Raw genomic sequence first — 14951 nt, 5'->3', positions numbered from 1 at the left:
TATTTAATAAGTTTTTTTCTCCCCCTAAATCTATTAAATTGATATTGCATCTTATAATGGTTTTGTCTTAGAATCAAAAAGTATGGTGATATTGCCCAGCTGGTGTGGCTCAGCAGTTGAGCATCAACCCATGAATCAAGAGGTCACCAGTTCGATTCTCAGTCAGGGCATATGCCTGGGTTGCAGGCTTGATCCCCAGTAGGGGGTGTGCAGGAAGCAGCTGATCGGTGTCTCTCTTTAAAATCAACAAATATATATATTTTAAGAGAAAACCATGGTGATATTAATTTTTAACAAACTTCTTCACAAAGAAATACGTAGTGAGAAGACACATAAAGCACAGAGACATTTTAGTAGACCGTTGTCTGATACCTAAAGGTAAAATTACACAAAAAATTTTAGCATGCTAGTAAGAAGCATGAAGATCGTGTTATTGCAGATGTAAAGAGACCTAAATTAAGAAAAAATATAATCATTTTTTAAATTAAAAGAATCATATTATTTAGGAGAAATTTTCTGGAACTTCTGTTGATTCACTTCCTCCTCTGCCAATCACGCTCATTCCCAAAGAAAGAGGCTTCAGCTCAAGTTCTGTGAGCTCTTTAATATGCACAGGGTTCATTTACAATAGTTTATGTGGTAAAGTTATTTTTAATGACTGGGAAAAGAAAGATTTTACTTTTCTTGCCATGATTATCAAAAGGCAGTAACTATCCCCATTGGGCTTACCAAAAAAATATACAAACTATACATTAATAAGATGCAAAAACTAAAATTAAAAAATATATATATCAGAACTTGGGCATTAAAATGAGTACTGATCATCAAAGTAATCTCTGATTCTAATGCTGGCCCACTGATGGTATAAAAAGAGAATATGTACTTTACCTTTTTTTTTTAATTTGCCACCTGTCATATTCTTTCAGAATACATGAAAGAATTCTAAGTCACGGTAGCTTTATTTTTATAAGGACAATGCCTCCCGGTGATTTAAAGGGATTTACACATGTAAATTCTGGCATTGCTGTTTAGTTAAACACATTTTTTTCAAATTGCCGTCTCTACTGTTTCAATTCCAGGACAAGTGGGCAGTATTAAGGAACAGGATAGCTGGATGGAAAAGTCCAGAGGCAAACAAGCAAATCAACAACTAGTGAAACCCCGTTCTGGGAAATCAGCTGTTTCCCAAACAGAGACTCTTGGTAAACATGAAAAGTTGGCACATCTACCCATAAGCATTACTTGTAAGATTTATATCAGAACCAGTAAATATTCTACAGCTACATAAAAAGGTTCAGAACATTTCCGGGTTGTTGCATAACAGTTCAGGCAATCTGGGATATTAAGGCTGCATTGGTATGAATGATGTTCTTAACAGTGGCAGTCTTGGAGCTATCAACTGGATATATGTCAACTACTTGGACAGGGGACCAATTAAGTGTGAAAATGTACTAATATCTAGGCATGACCATTTTCAATAGCTTTAAGTGAGTTGGTTGTACATCATCTATCTGTTCTGAGCACTCAATGCACAGCGTCATTATCTCATTCTGAACCTCATTATTAAGAGTATGCATGGGGTGTTCATCATCCTGCCCAGCAAATAGAAATAAAAATCTATCTAGATTACCATTGTCTGTGGGATCAGCAGCTAGGCCAGCACAAAAATTCAAATGTTCATTCCTTTATTAGAAGATTGCCTTGTGTGACTCTCTGGCAGAAACTAGTAAAAATGAGATGAGGGGCCCAAAGAGGTGGCAAGACATGGTGCCTGACTGTCAAAAAGCTTACACCTGTGAGGGAAATAAATGAACCATTAATATGTGAGGAAGTGGAGAAAAGAGTGATTGAACAACAGAGGCAATAGGTCCAAGAGAAGTCAGAAGGAGGAAGGGAGATGGAGTCAGGAGAAAGCTATATAAAGGAGTAAAACTGAGCTGAAGGGTTAAAAATCAATTAGATGGACTGAGGGTTGGGGAGGGTGAAGGGCAGGGAAGGACATTCTAGTCAATGCTGCAGAAAAGGTCTGTTGCACTTGTCAATCTTGCTTATGCTCATGCACATCTTGTTCAACCACAGCCATACAGACAGCAATGTTTATTGTGTCTATTCTTTGCTTAAGTATTTTCTTTGAAATTTTCCTGTCCTTGATGAAAGTGGGTAATAGTTGAAAGGTTTGTATATTTAGAAACGACTTCTATTTACCTACCTTCTTTATTTAGGGATGTCACCTTCTATCCTAAATTGATTTTCTTCCTAGGCATGTAGAGAAAATAGATACATGGCAGTTTATGAATTTGGGCATGTGACTGTATGTGGCCATGGCCTTGCTTAACTTCTGCAAATGTCAGGGGGGGGAAAAGGCTACTAATTTCAGGATTCCCTCCCTAGTCATCTGGTCTGGCTCTTTCATCAAACTGTGTTCTCCATAAAGAAGAGTTTTTGTTGATTGGTTGACTGCCTGGTTGGTTGGTTGGTTGGTTGACCGTAATATACAGAAAGTCATTTTCTCATTTAAACACACAAATATAATTGGATGACTTTTCACATTAAGGGTCAAGCACAGGCTTTGTTTAAACTTTGATAGCTTGCCCTCTGGGATTATATCATCTGCTCTGTTGGTTGAGCCTTACAACCTGGCCCAAACATCTTTCCAAATTTGGAAACAGAGGTGTATGCCATCAGCTTTGTAGAGAATAATGTTACAATAACTTCAGCCAGATGTCCAAACATCCTTGAACCCATCTCATGGAAGGAGTTCTAGGAGTTTGCATTGTCTGCATTCCATAAGCAAATAACTTTCAGACTGTCTCATGTAGCCAGGATTAATATTCATTTTACTATCCACGGGAGCCACCGAAGGTCAAGGACAAAGAGAGTGTACTAACAACATTATGTGTTCATTTATGAGCGCGTAAGTTCAAGTTAGCTGAAGAAAAGTTGTCCAATGTACTGAAAGAAAGAAAAAGGTATTTTACTCAGGTATAGAAGACAATAATATTATAGGAATTAGGTAGTGAAATATAACATAGTAAGAACGAAGATACTTAACATTTGTGGAGTGGTGTCCAGAAAAAAAGAAAAAGGTCTTATTGTAGTCAGGAAATAATTGGCTGTTCCAAAATTTAAACTATGCCATTCCTTACACAAATAAGAATGAATATATAAGTCATGATACAAACATATAAAGCAGAATTGTCAAATCTGCCTCCATGAAAATTGTTTTTAGTAGAAAACTAATACTCCTTAACTTAAGACAGATGATGGGAAGTGACAATGACTTATTTCATAGGGACACAAAAGAATTTGTATTCCATGGTCCATGTAATAAAGATTATTAATTGTTTAAAACTAGACTATCTACATATAAAGTAAAAAACAATAATATTGCAGAAATAAATGAGTTTCCAAATCAGTAAGGTGCAATGTGATGTTTGCTTAAGGGTGTCTTGTCTATCTATATGTCATCATATAAATCTACATGAATACATAGTGTTACAAAATGAGATGCTGGCCTTCAAAATTACTAGTGAAACCTAGAAAAGTTTAGCACAGTGACATGAAAACATTCAATTCAAGAAAAATGGGCAATCCAGATGACTTTCCAAATTGGTGTGATCCCAAGAAGACCAGACACCCCTTTTCCTTCATATGCACATTGGAAATTAGAAACTACCAATTAATTTACTGGCATCTCAACAACTGCTTGTGATATATATTTTTTTATCGTTGTTGCTTTTCTTTTAGAAATGTGTGTAATAAAAATGGACCAAAGCACCGTTTGCCATTATACTGACTGGGTTGTACAGATAAGATGAAAACAAGGAACTCTTAACCGGGTTGATGAAAGGTAATGCAGAGAAATTCCATGGAACCCCTCTGGCAACTGTTACTGACTTCTTTCTGCTCCTAATTTTATTGAATTCAGCCCCATTCTCCCTCCCTTCACTCACCTTTTGCTGGTGCGGTTCCGGCTTCCTTCTCTTTATTTGGTTCTGTGTGGAAAGTACAAGCACATTTTTAAAAAATGTTTTATTTATATGTTTTATTTATTTGTTTGTGTTTGTTAATCCTCACCAGAGGATATTTGTCCATCGATCTTTTAGAGGGAGTGGAAGAGAGAGGGAAAGCCAGAGAGAAACATTGATGTGAAAGCAACCAAGGTACGTGCCCTTAACTGAAATCAAACCTGGGACCCTTTGGTCCTCAAGCTGATGCTCTATCCCAGCCGTGGGCAAACTATGGCCCGTGGGCCGGATCCGTCCCGTTTGAAATGAATAAAACTAAAAAAAAAAAAGACCGTACCCTTTTATGTAATGATGTTTACTTTGAATTTATATTAGCTCACACAAACACTCCATCCATGCTTTTGTTCCGGCCCTCCGGTCCAGTTTAAGAACCCATTGTGGCCCTCCAGTCAAAAAGTTTGCCCACCCCTGCCTATCCACTGAGACAAGCCAGCTAGCGCAGTGGTAGGCAAACTGTGGCTCGCGAGCCACATGTGGCTCTTTGGCCCCTTGAGTGTGGCTCTTCCACAAAATACCAACTTCTGCGCATGGGTCACGAAGTTTCAATCACACTGTACATGCGCGCCCACACGTGGTATTTTGTTATGGCGTTCCGCCATAACACTCACTTAGGCTTTTATTATATAGATAATATAATATAGCCAGGATATAAAATCTATAATTGTACAATAGTTTCAAAGAAAATAATTTGGGACAAAAATTAATCTTCTGGGTTGAGTTGAGTGCCAATCATACAATATGATAGCAGGAAAATCATATTTTATCAGTGGAGACCATCTACTTTGCATTTCTCTCTGTTCAAAACCACATTAGTTTAGATACCTTCAAATGGTGTCTGACTTGTGGTACATGTAAGAAAGGAATTCTTTCAAGCAAGAACTCTCTCTTTTTATTGAATATAGATCTGAATCTTAGTTAACTAATAAAGACACTTTGAGCAGAGTTTCGTAGGAGACTTGTTTGAGCAACAGGAAGTCAGTATTGTGCAACGACTATGAAATATGGCATAATAAAGGAAACTTTATAGTAATCCAGTGACAGCTACTGATCTGAAGAACAGAAGGAAAGGTTATGTCTGTAATGGCCTGTAGGTCCTCAATGTACACAATGTTGGCAAAAATAACTCTGTATGTGCAAGAAGGAAATATACCAAAGGAGAAGTTCCTAAGAAGAATGTCACACATTTATACTGGTTAAAAAAAACTAAACTTAATTTTACCCCTGTTTAAATTCATGGCACTAAGCCTGTTTCATTCATTTTGACATGTAGCGATACTCTTCTATACTACTGAAGGGTTTGGGGCATGTGGTCTGGTATTCTTAGCTGGACAAAGGGGCTTCTGTAAGCAGTTAGATTTCTCAAACTGTCTTCCAGAAAATGATCTCCAGGGCGGAAGAACTTCATAATCCCCTTACACATTTAATTGCAAAAAGATCACTAGCAACTAAGGTCTTATTCAATTCCTGCTTTCGACTAGGCTGGACTGGTCTACAGTGTCCTCCCACGCGTGTCTTCACACCACGTTCTCAACTCAAGTAACATGCATTAAATCACACACTGCCTTGAGTTTTGTTTCATGTTTCAACATAGTGGTTATAATTTATTGAGTTGTCCTCTGTCTGTGTTTTATTTTCTATCTCGTATTAAGCACACTGAATACACAGAAATGTTTTCTAAGAACTCTCCCCTGCATCCAGTTCAGTGTGTTTGTACCCAGTTATCAATAAGAATCTGGTAGAGAGCCCTGTATCCTTCCGAAGGGTTAAGGCAGATTTGGGCACATGGAGAATACCCTATGAATAATTCTTTTTCAAAAAATTTTCAATTACCATTTACGTTCAATACTACTTTGTGTACAGCATAGTGGTTAGACAATCCTATACTTTACAAAGTGTTCCCTCTAATATTTCCACTACCTACCTGGCACCACACATAGTTATCAGAATGTTATTGACTATTCCCTGTGCTGTACTTTACATTTCCACGATTATTTTGTAACTATCGGTCTGTACCACTCAATCCCTTCACCTTTTCCATCCAGGCCTCTGGCAACCATCAGTTTATTCTCTGTATCTACAGTCTGTGCGAATAATTCTTTAAGGAATGCCAGTTTCTCATCCTGTTCAAGGAGGAAGAGATGCGGGAAGGCACTTTGATGTCTTCATAGGAAAGGGCACATCGCCTCTATCTTGAGGGTCATTTGCAAGGTAGACAAATGATTCTGGAAACCCATGCTGGGAGTTTAACATTCCACTCAGGCCTGTCAGTCCTTTCAGTCCTGTTCTCTTCCTTGTGTCTATGTAGGTATAAAAGCTGGCTTTACCTCGTATGTGTCACTGAGCACTGCCTCTACCTGCCAAGTTCACTGGAACTCTTTACTCCTTGTTTTTTTTGTTGCCACCTGGTGGACAACGGGATACTAAGAACGGGAGAAACTGGTTCTGATGTTGAGACTCAGGCCACCAAATCTTCCTAGAAACTCGTGGAGGAGTTTCTGGAGGTGCTTGATGGTGGCAGAGTTCAAGTCACAAGGAGGCTGCTGATCTTCCAGAACCGAGGTGAGATCTGCTCTCCACTCTCACAAGAAAGATGTGTTGGCATAATTCGAAGGGTTTTACAAGTATATGATGTGTCATCTAAATTAGATAAACGTGAGAGGGTTGTACAGACACAATGTATTGTTATTATAAACCCATGACAACTGTGGCCTTCCACCTTCACCATAGCAGTTAAAGCTCCCAGCTTCACTGAAGGCCAAATCATGCAGGAGAGACATTCTGGATTCCCAGCCCAAATGGGTGAGAGAGTGTCTTTACTTACCTTCCGGGAGTGGGGCTGGAGCTGGGGCCGGCACTTCATTTTCTAGAAATGAAAAGAGTAACATAAGTGTTAGGCTCTTGTAACACAGAGCTACTTTTTATAGCCCCTGGCTGCAGTAAAGTCTAGGCTGTCATCTTACTGGTACTAACAAGAGGGATGAAGCAGGTAAAACATCAACCTGTGGCATCAAGAGGCCCAAGACACGCTGCCTTTTGGTGTATGGTGTGGGGTGAGCATCTAAATAGTATTGTATAGCCCAGCCAACATGGCTCAGGGGTTGAGCATCAACCCATGAACCAGGAGGTCACAGTTCGATTCCTGGTCAGGGCACATGCCTGGGTTGCAGGCTCTATCCCCAGTGTGTGTGTGGGGGGGGGGGGGGGGGGGCGCGGGGGGCGTGTAGGAGGCAGCTGATAAATGATTCTCTCTCATTATTGATGTTTCTATTTCTTTCTCCCTCTCTCTCTTCCTCCCTGAACTCAATGAAAATAAAAAATTAGATAAAGTAATAATTTTTTTTATAAAAAATAAATGGTATTGTATAGATTTCCAGGAGGTGGCAGAGACTAGTGATGGATAGAGCACAGGTGAAATGGAGATCCAGGTGGCAGATTTCCACCTACACTTATCCAAAGGTTTTAGAGCTCTGGTTTTGAGGTTTTCTACCTGGCTTTAGAGATCCAGAATTATAGAGCAGTCTTGCGGTAAAGTCTGTTAAAGAAACTTCTGTTAAAGCACATTTTATGTCCAAGTCCCTAAAGGCACACCCCGTGACCAAAGGGCATAGAACTTCCCCTGCTGAGTCCCGGCGGATGCCCAGGATCGGGGATTAGTGACCTGCGCATGAGGACCAGCTGCTCCTCCTCCAGCGCAGGAAGATGCAATTAACGAAGGTGATCTCTTTTGCAATTATTTTCTTCTTGACAATTAAATATCAAAGCAAAGTTTTTATATTATAGGCACTTTCTGGGATCCTGGGAGTTTTATCTTTGTCTGGATCTAGGATTTTCCACATTTTTTTCCACAAGTGGTTCTTTCCAAGCCAAGAGATACCTCACAACCAGCTGTGTGGCCCAAGAGTCATTTCTATGTGCAGGTCAAGCGCCCTGTTTCAGTCTGGGCGAACAGGAGTGGGCACCGAAGAAGGGCCAGATGTCATGGTAACAGAAAACCAGAAAGGAGAGATGCAGGGCTGCCAGGATGTAGCAACATCTTCTTCCATCACTAATTTTTTTGTGCCGGGTATAAACTCCAATCAAAATTAAAAAATGATTTTCATTCAGATGATCATATAAATATATTACTATTTAGTAATAAGGTAGGGAAAAATGACTAAATGGAAAAAAGCATACATATAGTCCCAACCAATTTGGCTCAGTGGATAGAGCATCGGTCTACAGACTAAAAGAACCCCAGTTCAATTCCGGTCAAGGGCATGTACCTTGGTTGCAGGCTCCTCACTGGCCCGGGCCCTGGTCGTGGTGGGTGCAGGAGGCAACCAATCTTATGTGTTTCTCTCACATCAGTGTTTCTCTCTGTCTTTCCCTCTCTCTTCCACTCTCTCTAAAAATCAAACAAACAAAAAAACCACACATATAACCTTTCAGATTAGCAGACGATAACATGACAAGATGTAATGTGGCTTAAAGATACAGTGAAAGACACGGGTTCCATAGATGGCATCTTTCTTCACCCCCATCATGGAAAGGATCTTTAGTGCCATTGGCAACCAGAAGACAAAGCCCAGGGTCAGAGCATTTTATTTTCAGAGTTCTGAGTGCAGAGGTGGAAATCTAATGTTGAGCTCTCAGCTTTGGGTGAGCTGATTCAGCACATGGATATCAGAATACTGAGCCAGAGCCCATTTCTTTGACATGCTATCTCTGCTGCCCATTGCCTGAGGACCTCTTCCTGGCTCTCTCTGCAGACAAGTTTCTCCTCCCTCCAGTCTCTTAAAAAAAATTTTTTTTTTAATTTATTTCAGAGAGGAAGAGAGAGGGAAAGATAGACACATCAATGATGAGAGAGAATTATTGATCAGTTGCCTCCTGCACGCCCCCTACTGGGGATCGAGCCTGCAACCTGGGCATGTGCCCTGAATGGGAATCTAACCATGACCTTGTGGTTCACAGGTCAATGCTCAACCACTGAGCCACACCAACTGGGCTCCCTTCAGTCTCTTTTCCCCACAGCTGCAGGGATTACTGAGGCCAAACTGGATTTCATCCTGTTATTCTACACAAGAGGGTCCTGTTACCTATTTGGTTAGGTCTAGGCCCTTGAGGTTAGCATTCAAAGCCACTGTCAGCAGCCACTTCCTCCCTTTCCCTTCGGGCGGCTCCTCTGTTCTAGAGCTGGTGTCTCTCTTCACCTTCTGACCTTTCAGTGATGATCTTCTTCCCAACAGACCTTTTGTGTTTTTCTCTTTGTGGGATTGTGTCAGATTGACTTAGGTTTTTGAATCCTGACTCTACACCCTGTTAGTTGTGTGACCTGGGCAATTCCTTAATCTCTATCAGCTTGGTGTCCCCATCTGTGAAATAAGAATAATAAGATAAATGACCTCCTAGGGTGCTAATCCTATTTAAAATGCTCAGTAAAGTTCCTGGCATGTAGATAGAGCTCTATAATTTACAGCAATAATTATTACCACTATTGTCTGATAGTAATCTTGATTTGTCTTTTTGACATTTCTCATAAGACACTCAGAGCTAATTATTACATTCTGTCCCCCTCCCTATTTTCTCAGAGCTAATTATTACATTCTGTTCCTCTCCCTTATTTTCTTGAATTCTAGACCACAACATAATACATTCTTTATTCATTAACTAGAGGCCCGGTGCATGAAGTTTGTGCACGAGGGAGGGGATTCCCTCAGCCCAGCCTGCACCCTCTCTAATCCGGGACCCCTCGGGGGATGTACGACTGCCAGGGATCAGGCCTAAACCAGCAGTCCAACATCCCTCTCACAATCCGGGACCGCTGGCTCCTAACTGCTCACCTGCCTGCCTACCTGATCACCCCTAACCGCCTCTGCCTGCTGGTCTGATTCTCCCCCTGCCAACCTGTTACCCCTAACTGCTCCCCCCTGCCAGTCTAGTCATCCCCTACTGCCCCCTCTGCTGGCCTGATCACCCCTAACTGCTCCCCCCTGCTGACCTGGTTACCCCTAACTGCCCCCCCTGCCAGTCTAGTCACCCCCTACTGCCCCCTCTGCTGGCCTGATCACCCTAACTGCCCCCTCTGTCAGCCTGATTGCCCCCAACTGCCCCCCTGCTGCTGGCTTGGTTGCCCCTAATTGCCCCCCCTGCCGGCCTGGTCGCCCCATGCAGCCTGCTGTCTGGTCGTTGTGTGAAGGTGTCCCACCAATTTGCATATTCCTCTATTATTAGTATAGGTTATTTTTCATTAATCTTCAGTTGTCTTTGTATATTTATGTTTCTTTTCCCTCACAACAAAATCAGAACAGGGATCTTTCATTTTTTTCTTTTCTCCCTGGTACCTCATTTTACTGCCAAAAACACATTAAGTGTGCAGTAAATTGATTTAAAAAAAACTTAAGAAGGGCTTCTTTGGTGATTGCACATAAACTATCAAATTGGCCGTACTTTCTCAGCATCTATGTAAACAAAGGCCTATTTTGTAAGGGAAACTATAGTTACTTAAAATCCCGTTTTGGAAGTAAGGCCAAGGGTGAATTCTAATCAAATAAATAAAAATAAATCGTCTTGGACACTGAAACTGTAAATGTGCCCTGAATATGAGTTCTCCATTTCCACTGTGTCTGAATGTCCCAAATCAAAACAAACTAAGAATTTAAAGGGCTTAATTCAACTTCTGAGAATCCACATAGCATGGGTCATTACCGGATAGTCAGAACAACAGAAACATAGGATATAAATGCTGGTACATTTTTAGAAAGGTTGCAGGAAGGAAAAACAGAAAAATGCAGCTTACCTGGTAGGTAGGCAGAGCTAGAACTTCTCCTTCTTAAAACCATAGAAACTCCATTACTTTACAGTAGTGAAGGAATAAATAAAGCACAACCACTTTTTGGCACCCACCACACATAGGACCTAGTCTATATTAATTCTTATCATCTTTACAACGCTATGAAGTCAGTGCTAAAATTACCCCCACTTTGCAGATAGGAACTGAGGCCCTGCGAGGTCCCACAGCTCCTGAAGGGTGGCCCAGGTCTGCCTGACCCAGAACCTGGGCTCTGCAGCCTGGTGCTGCACTTCCCCTCTCAGATGCTCACACTTGTGAAGCAGAAGTAAACTGAGGGCCTTTTTGGAGATATTACTGCACTTCGCCCACTGAATTGATTGGTTTTAACCCATTGTACGCCATAAGCGTCTGTAGACACAAGCGGCGGACCTTCCCCACATGGCCACACATGTCTATAAAAAAAAAAAATGTTTTCCCTACGTGGCAACTCTGACCAACTTTAAAATCATTTTTCGTGAGAATTTTCAGCTGAAAATATTCAAGAACACCCGAATTGTAATATATTTATTTTTATAATATTCATTGCAAATTGCTTTTTTTAAATTAAATTCAAAATATCGTGGCGTGTGGGGATGGTTTCTGTTTTGGACGCTTGGCAGTTATTACTGCCATGGCCACATAGCCTCGTGTGGATGTTGCCTTGTCTGTAGGAGCAGAGCCTGCCTTAATTTCCTCTCCTATGCAATGGAAATCATAGCAGAAATGATCTCAAGTGTTGTTGGCAGCGATGAGTGAGTTCCTGCAGGGGCAGGAAGCATGGTACACCCTGTTTAGATTTTATCCCTTCTTAGTTATCATCATCATCATCATCATCAGAATTTTACTCGAACACATGTTGTCTTTCCACACATGCCACCTGCTAGGGATTGGCCTTATTTCGAGGTCTGTGGGCTGCGTCATGTTCTAGAACACGTCTGAAATTGGGGTGGGAGGGGAGGAAGCATCTAGGAACCAAACAGAGGACTCTCACTCTCCTACTATAAAATGGTAATAATTGATTTTGATGACATTTACATGCATTATATAGAGTGCGCACAATGTAGATAACTCTATCAGTCAATCCTGGTGGGACAGAAAAGATAAGAAAACGAACTCTCAGTAGTTTTCAGTGCATTTGAAACAAAGACTACCAGCTGTCTTAAACCTGGAGAGATGGGGAAACAGGAGTAGCGAAGGCCAAGTGGCACATGACTTAGATTGAATGCAAACCATTGCAGGTAAGTCTCAGGGCCCCAAACTCTCTTACTTTAATTCAGACCTGTGTCTCTGACTTTGCCCATAGCTTTGCCCACTCTTCTAATAATCATTTGCATGTTCCCAAAATTCATTGGCTGCCTCTATAACAATAATTCATTCACAGTAATTTCCACAGGATCCCACTGAATAGGGGCTGTAGGAAGAGGCACCCATGTAACTGGAATTCACTGAGCTCCCATAGGAATTTATTAAGAACGGCGGCGCTTATAAATGAGGCTGAGATGAGATGCCAGTGTTTGAGAAGCTCACAGGTAAATGAACTGCCCTTTCTACCAATTTACTCACTGAACTGAATATTTTGAGGTAGCTTGCTCTCTCAAAATATTCAAAACTCACCACCTCCAGGCCCCTCTAATGCTTTTGAAACTGCAGTGTGCAGACAGATCATCTATAGGGATTTGGTCAAGTGCAGATTCTGACTCTGGGTTCAAGCTTCTGCATTTCTAACAGGCTCTCAGGTGATGCTCATGCTGCTGGTCCCTGACACACACTTAGAGTGACAAGGCTCAGACTATGCCCTGAATTTCACCAAGTCCCTTCCATTTCAAATGCCATCGTGAATGCGAAGGGTTTACAGTAAGTGGAGAGCTTTCTTCTCTCTTTGATCACAAGCTTCTTGAGGACAAGGCCTGTCTCCTCCTCCTTTTCAAAGTCTGCACAGCAGCTGCTCCATAAATATAGTTGACTGGCAGCCTGTTCCTACCCGCACAAAAGGCCCTTCCCCTCACTGCCAGGAAATGAAGAACTGGCCCCTGGCACTCTACGGGCAGCTTTCTTCGTCTGTCTTACCCACAGGGAACACTATGTCTCTCATTGGTGACCCTCCCGCTGGCTGTATGCTCACAACATTCACCCAACCCCATCATTCATATTTCTTACTGTCAACACCTCTTCCATTTCTTAACAAGGGCAGGAGAGCAATTAGGACTAGAGTTTTGGCCATCAATGACAGTATACCCCTTGCCTTTCTAAGGAATCCCCCCTCCCCTTTCAAAATCTGGGCTGCATTTCTTAGCAAAAAGCCCCCCAGACAAGCATGGACAAGCCTGCCACCTCTGCTGTCAACTAGCTTAGCCTTGCTGTGACTATCGGAAGACACCCGGCCTTGGGAAGCTCTTGAGCACTTCCTCTTAAGGTTTAGAGCAAATGGGTATTTATTCCGGTGAGGTTCTACTACAGCTCTGCTTTTTCAAAAGCCAAAGGGCAAATTCAATGCAACTTCTCTGCCAGGTGAGAAATGTGGCTCTTTGCCTCCCTCCCATCATCTCATTGTCTCTGTTAGAAAGCAGATTAACAGGATGGACTAAAGAAGCAGGGATATATAAGTTGCTGTTTTTATTTTTTTTAATATATCTTTTTACTGATTTCAGAGAGAGGAAGGGAAACATCAATGATGAGAGGAACATCAATGATCGGTTGCCTCCTGCATGCCCCACACACTGGGGATTGAGCCCGTAACATGGGCATGTGCCCTGACCAGGAATCGAACCGTGACCTCCTGGTTCATAGGTCAAAGCTCAACCACTGAGCCACGCCAGCCAGGCTGTAAGTTGCTGTTTTTAAACTTTTCTTTCTTTCTTTTTAACAAAAAGAAGAAACCAGGTACTCTAAAAGGTTAAGCCCAAGGAAATATTTTAATGGACAATGTGAAAATGAATTGGACTCTGAACCAGCAAGTCAAGCGAGCTCCTTCCCCCTTTGGCAAGCGCGGCTGCTCTTTGATCCTGTCTGGTTCACAGATATAGACTTTCCCTCTGCAACACTGAAATGCTTTCAAAGGGCTCGAGCTATTTATGGTGGATTTTTCCTATGACCACCTACTGTAAAAAGCACAGGTATGCCACCAACGGCAGGCCCGCACAGCGAGTGCCAGGGCATTCTAATTGATGGGCACTGGTGGCAGCTATTAAATAGACAGCCCGCATGTGGCCTCCGTGCTGCTGCTGAAAGGCTAGGAACCCAGTAACTCCATTACTGGCCTCCCTTTCTGCTTCCAATGATCAAGGGATCCATGGTCAGTAAGTTAAAGGGGGGAAATTTGAAGTCTTAAGAGGCATTGACTTGCCTCTCCATGTGTATGTGTCTCTACACCAAAATGATGTAAACAACCCAGCTCTCCTCTTCCCATGGGCTCACTGGCTCAAATACATTGCCTGACCTGCTTAAAAAATATTTTATGGGACCTCATACACAATTTAATTTAGCTTTTTGAAAGCATAAAGGGCACAATTGCATCATATAATATGTTATGTTGGCATAGAAAAGACAGGAAGAACCTATAACAACAGTCATTTATCCTTGAGTCGCGGGATTCTAGGTCTTTCTTTGTGGTTTTCTTTTTGTCACGTTTTTTGATAAAATAAACATGCTAAAACCATCCTTTGGTAACTTGGGGTGCCGGAAAATATTGTATGTTATCCTAATTATTATTCTTATTCTTAAAGTGAAATTCTTGGTTTGAAATAAAATATGTGAATGCATTATGTATTGCAAACATTATGATGAATAAGGCTCTGTCTGGCCAACTCCTGTTTTGTCACTCTTGGTAGTACAGGAAGTTATCTTTCTTTTTAGAGTAAGTATGTCATAAACACTGGCAGGTGCATCCCCTGCTGATAGTGGGGTCTGCACTCTGTACAAGTAGCAGTCTGGACTACATATGCCTTGACAACAGAAAAGCAGTAAATGTATTAATATAAAATATTGTTCAGCCCAGCTGGCATGGTTTAGTGACTGGGTGTTGACCTATAAACCAGGAGATCATGGTTCGATTCCTGGTCAGGGCACATGCCTGGTTTGCATCAATCCCCAGTGTATGGGGTGTGCAGGAGGCA

The 14951-nt window shown here is 41.7% G+C and overlaps 1 protein-coding gene across 1 annotated transcript in view; it reads right to left on the bottom strand.

The window, feature by feature from the left end:
• The window catches only part of MYBPC1 (myosin binding protein C1), a 95237-nt gene that overhangs the window by 67515 nt on the left and 12771 nt on the right, over positions 1 to 14951 (bottom strand). The window contains exons 2-3 of the mRNA XM_070410908.1: positions 6850 to 6891; positions 3954 to 3995 (exon numbers count right to left, since the gene is read on the bottom strand). Coding sequence (XP_070267009.1) covers positions 3954 to 3995; positions 6850 to 6891 — 84 coding nt within the window. The remainder of the gene's footprint in view (positions 1 to 3953; positions 3996 to 6849; positions 6892 to 14951) is intronic.

This window comes from Myotis yumanensis, unplaced genomic scaffold, assembly GCF_028538775.1.
Source record: "Myotis yumanensis isolate MYYU_CA2020_CCGP unplaced genomic scaffold, mMyoYum1.0.hap1 SCAF_3, whole genome shotgun sequence".
Classification (NCBI taxonomy): Eukaryota; Metazoa; Chordata; class Mammalia; order Chiroptera; family Vespertilionidae; genus Myotis; species Myotis yumanensis.
This window is presented reverse-complemented; position numbering and strand designations above follow the sequence as displayed.